Source organism: Arabidopsis lyrata, assembly GCF_000004255.2.
Source record: "Arabidopsis lyrata subsp. lyrata unplaced genomic scaffold ARALYscaffold_9, whole genome shotgun sequence".
NCBI classification, from domain to species: domain Eukaryota; kingdom Viridiplantae; phylum Streptophyta; class Magnoliopsida; order Brassicales; family Brassicaceae; genus Arabidopsis; species Arabidopsis lyrata.
The window spans coordinates 948,686-954,428 of NW_003302547.1; the positions used below are offsets into that span (position 1 = coordinate 948,686).

General features: G+C 33.9%; 1 protein-coding gene across 1 annotated transcript; it reads right to left on the reverse strand.

The window, feature by feature from the left end:
- Window positions 1-893: 893 nt before the first annotated feature.
- On the reverse strand, window positions 894-1,956 carry LOC110227171. Its single transcript, XM_021020570.1, has 3 exons — window positions 1,833-1,956; window positions 1,446-1,646; window positions 894-1,347 (listed from the first exon to the last, which is right to left on the reverse strand). Exons 1-3 carry the CDS (start codon window positions 1,867-1,869, stop codon window positions 1,043-1,045), a joined length of 543 nt encoding a protein of 180 aa, XP_020876229.1. The 5' UTR covers window positions 1,870-1,956; the 3' UTR covers window positions 894-1,042.
- Between the last annotated feature and the right edge of the window lie 3,787 nt (window positions 1,957-5,743).

Here is a 5,743-nt window from a genome sequence, read left to right on the forward strand (position 1 = left end):
GTTCCGCGGGATTATTGAACTATATGGCACTTGTTGATGTTTTGGCTCTAAAAATGGACATGAAACTTGAGTCATGTGCTTATGTTGTCGTTTTTATAGGTGTTGGGGGAATGTATTTGATGTCTAAGTGGGCATAGCACTGCTGAGTTAGAGGTCATCCTTACTAGAGACATATTTGATGTCGTTTTTTTCCATGAGCTTTTTTATATTCTCTTGGAGACATTTTGAAGTTTGGAATTCATGAGAGGTAGAAGAAAGAATACTAGAGATAAATCCAGACAATCCCATCTTCAAGACTTAAATCAAAAACGAATTACGAAATAAAAATACATAACAGTAAGTTTCGGTTAAGAGTGAAGCAAGTGAAGAATCTTTTAAAACAAAAAGGTTTTATTTGAAGATATGAAGGAGAAGACTCTAGAGGAGAAAGAGGGTTCAAAGCAAACTCAAGATGTACAAACCCATGTGTGATCTGTGTGTTTTTAAAACAGAACCGTACAACTAAAGCTTATGCCATGAGGAGACAAAGTGTGCAAACCTCCCAAGAGCATTGACACGGAAAGACGAAATTATTACCTGCCACTATGCCAGTTGAGACTTGAGAAGAAACATTGGGGGTTTTGGATGTTTGAAAACAAGTTCTGGTAAAAGCAGCACAAGGTACTATGTCAAAAGATTCTATCAAGCCTTGTCTAATAGAAGAAACTTTGCTAATGAAACAAACAATGATACCAAAATAGTGAAAGAGATATACCCAAGTAGGATCCAAATGCCTTTGTACAGGTTGGAACAGAGGTGGTAAAACATTAACAGAGAAATGAATGTAAGAGACAGAATTAGCTAATGCACGATATTGATTTTCTTCTATTATAAAAATATTTGCAAGTCTCCTCTTTTGAAACTCAATATATATATTCTTAGGAAAAAAAGCATTCGAGCAGAGCTTACAAACACGTCCATTGGAATAAAAAAAACAGAAAACAATTTGAACCCAAAGACAGAGCTTAGCAGAAGAAAGAAGAAACATGAATGTTTTCATACACTAACCACATAAAAAACAGTAGAAAGGATAGGCATTGCTTGCGTGTATAGGCTTTCCTCCACCAAAAACTTTGGTACAATCAACAACTGATTCTACAGAAGGAAATAGAGTATCTTGTTGTGCGGTGTCACCAGGCGGCTGTAATAAGAGAACAATTTGATTCCTCGATTTCATAGAATGAAGAACCCTGTACAACTCAGGGTGTTGTTTCGCAATAACCATATAATTCATGGGAAAGCTCACTGCTAAGAAAGAAACAATCTCTCCAATCATCCTCCAAACACAAGAATCATCACCCGGTGAAACTATAGATAAACAAGAGACCTAGATTACTACAGACATATATAATAAGTAGAAGAAACGAGAAGAGTGTAAGTTAATAAGTAAAGGAATATTCATTCACCTTCAGGATCGTATGCGATATTGGCCATGGACAAGGCATCTACGTCGTGGTACAAATTTTTACCAAAGGCCATGATTGACAGAGGACCATGAAAACCCATTTTATGGAGAGCTAATTCGATATTAGGATAAATCACACCAAGATTGGCACCTCTAGGGATTGGATAATCCTCCAAGTTCCAGAAGACAACTGTCTCATCCTCTTGACAAAACAGAAAACGCATAAACGAGTGAGTTTCGAAATAAAGGATACAAGATATGTTAGATCTACATTGACCATTATTATACTATGACTGATCGACTAAATCAGGGCTAGCTTAACTATGACAGATCGATCATATAAAACCTAAACAAACAGATTCGGGTTAGAGAAAGAGAGAGATCTTACTGGAGGCATATTCGATCTTGGAGAGGTCTTCGCCCATGGTTCGACGGAGAGAATTGGAGGATTTCTGTCGCTAAATTAGGGTTAGAACGGCCTTTGTATTTGTCTACGGATGCGAGAGAGAGAATCATCTGTGCCTGGCACGTTTTTAACCGTTGGATCTCAATAAACTTTTTAAGGGTGTTAGATCTGAGGGTTGTTTATTTTTTCTCATCTAAATAATTTGTTTTCTCTGTTTATTGTACAAGAGCTTTACACCTGAAAACTCACTGGACGCTCGTTATGAGTCTAGCGATTAATCAGGAAATCGGATTAAAATCGGGGACTAGTTTTAAAGTTATTTTAAATATTTTTAAAACATATTAATCCATTATTTTTTCAAAATTGTAGTAAACATATAAAAATGTATGCAACTGTAATTTCTCAACAATATCTTTGGAGATTAAATTAGCACAACTACCAAAGTCAATAACAAAACATCAAGGCGTGTCGTTTGCCGTGCAGGTTGATTGAAAGATTTATGGTTTTTGACTTTTACCATCGGTGTTGTCGTCTAAATATCCCTGGCTCAACATAAATAGATGTCCAATATCGCCCACTACATACTCTGCTTCATCTCCATCTCCATCGTCATCAAATACTGGTTTAGAGTCAGCTTGAAATTCTTCAGCAAGCAAACCTCGTTGATTTCTTGTGGGACATGATGTTTGTCGATGGACAGGTTCACCGCAAGAAAAACACTTCAAAACATTTGAAGGACGAGAAGGTCGAGATAGATCACCATTAGATGAAGAATCGTGTGGCTGGACTGTTGGAGATGAAACAGTGGCTTCATTCAATAGAGGACTTGTTGAAGCGGGTATAGTTCGAGTCGTTGTTTGTCCATTCATGTTACTCCAAAAGGTATTAGCTCCACGGCTCTGTCGTTCTACTGTGAGGGTTTATTGGTGTGCTTCAGAAATCGTCAATGGTTGGAAAAGGTTAAGCGTGTGTTGAATTTGTTTTCTAAGACCGCCAACGAAACGTGCGACGAGCTGCAACTCCGAGTCATGTGTATCCACAATTAATCATCATGAAAACTCTGTTGCATAATCTTCCACCGTACGATTTCCTTGTCTTAAATTATGAAATCTCTGAAACATCAATTGATCATAATTGTAGGGAAGAAAATGTTATCTTAGCTCAATGGTTGAGAGGCTCTTATGTGTCTTTAAGATCACCAGTTCAATTCCACCTAGACGGAATTTTCAATATTATTTATGGTTTTTGACTTTTACCATCGGTGTACTCGTCTAAAAAGAGATGCATAAGTATTTCAATAAATACTTAGTTAGGCAATCCTCCCATCTACGAGCTATACACATAAGCAACTAAAGATCACAAATCAACATATAATCCATAAAAACAAACTAAACCAATGAAAATCATCCAATAACACTACCATCTCACGGATTTCAATTCTGGATCCATCAAAAATCCAACCTACACATCACAACAAACAATCACATAATCCCAATCGCTTAAATAAGCTCATGGTCACGCACTCACCTCAGCTTAGAGATGATTTTTGAACAAATAACAACACCACACAACCACAGTTGACTTCTTCCTCACGTCAACAATATCTTAAATATCAATTAAACCAAACTGTAAAATTCTGAGAAAATCCCAGAATTGTCAGCCTGAAAAATTGGATCACAAAACGAGATCTAACCGTTCAATTTCTAATCCCACCGTTGAAAAGCTTTCCCTAGGTGTCCTGAAGTTACCCACAACATTTCGTGACTATCAGACAGAGGGTTCGCTCGCAATCTGTCTTTGAACACACACACTGGTCCAAATCATGTAAGAAACAGAAGAACTCACGAAAACAGGGATAACTCTTAGAATATTGACTTTCATAAATATCCGTTAAAAGCTATAAGTAGATATAAGTCTTACCTACAATCCCTGAAAATTTTGTCATCTTCGGAAACGAATTGATATGACGAAACGTTGTTCTACCAAAACGTGTCATGTCTGCCTCTCTTCTCCTTTCACCATACTTCAAGCTCTCCTTCCTCACACAAAACTTAGCTCTCTTTCTCTTCTTTTTTTTTGCAGTTCACGAGACACAAGAAGAGGAGGCTGGTGTCGTGATATAGAGAAAATAGGGTTCTTTGGTTTAATTTGATTAAACCAGGATTTTACTAAACTGAGAATTAATTAAACCACCTCTTTTGTTTAATTAATAAATTGACCCTTTAGTAAACCAGTTGAAATTGAACCGACTCTACTTCAATTCCCGACATAAACATCTATTTTTTTGTTTGGAATATGGGCGTTACATATATAGAAATTAATAACCGATCGGTTAATCTGTCAGATACGGTTCGGATTTTAATCCGATTTTTCCGGTTTGGATCCGGTTCGGATTTTCGGTTTCAGATTAAACGTCCAAGCCTAATTGATATAGTGATCAATGGACTTGAATAAAACGTTACTGGACAGTTAATTATATTAATTGTTGTTATATTAAAACTGATTCAATTTCTATTAGTTTGTATCACTTTAAACAAATTGATATAAAATATATATTTACATCATTTAGATCATTGATATATCTATTAATATATATTAAAATCACTCTTTTTAAATGATACAAAATTTACATCAACTAGATCATGACCCGTGCTATACAGCACGGGTTTTATTATTTTTTTTTTGAAATATATTGTTCATTTAATTTGAAACATGTAAGAAATAACATAGTGTAATAATTTAGTATAAAAGGGAATTAATCATATAGTTTTATGTTTATTACTATTTGGACATTATATTGTGTAGTAGTTATTTGACGATAATTGTATATTTTAATTGTAGAAGTAAATGATACTATATTAATTTATTTTTGGTATATTTTCCTTATAATAGTTGGTTAATTTAATTTATATTGATTAACACTACATGAATTTTAATTTGGTTGAAGACATGAATTGGTAATAAAATGATGTAGTATATATTATTTTATAATTAAATATATTTAGTTGCATTAGATTTGTATTTTGTTTTATAAGATTAACAATTTATTTAAGTAAAGTAGTAATTGATAATTAGATATAAAAAAGAAATTGTTGTATTGGCTCTGGTTTGTTTAGTGGGCTATTTTTTTGGGTTTATTTGGCCCAGTTTGTTTATTTAAAAAAAAAATAAATAAATAAATCAAATAACAGATCGCAAACCAGAAATTTCCGACAGTTAATCCGAGAAAACTAATGTCGAATTCTACACAAATTTTCGGATTCAAATTCGACCTCAAAGACTACGCAGATTGAATTTCTTGCCCAATCCGTTCATATATTTCGAGTAATTGAAGCACGTCGGAGTGGTGATGAAAGGTAAAGTTCAATCCGAAATTGTTGTTTATAAGTTACAGAAATTGATTAATTAAGTTCATGAGCTTATTGATGATTGAATCGATTTAAGAAACAACAAATTATGCAATAGCTGATTGCAGATTTGAATAAAATTTTCGGTAATGAAATTGTCGATTTCAATGAGTTGTGAAGAAGAAGATCAGCGAGGAATCTAAACACGGTTGATCTACTTCAGCATGCAATTCAAGAACAGCTGATTGCAACAGTAGACAAACACATAAATGTCCAGGTAATTGATAATGACCACTATTGTTTATTAGTTAAACAAATTGATCTATATGTTATTGAACTGATTGATGCATGAATCGTTTTTTAGATTTGGTAACAAATGAAACATTTGATTTTGAAACATGTAGATTAGAATATTGAATTCATAATAGAATTGTAAAATCGATATACTGAGTTAAACAGAGTGATGGCATTCATTTGTTTAGAAGAAGAAAAAGTTCTATAATCTAAATTCGAGTCTGGTAAATAAATGAAAGAAATACCAAAAAA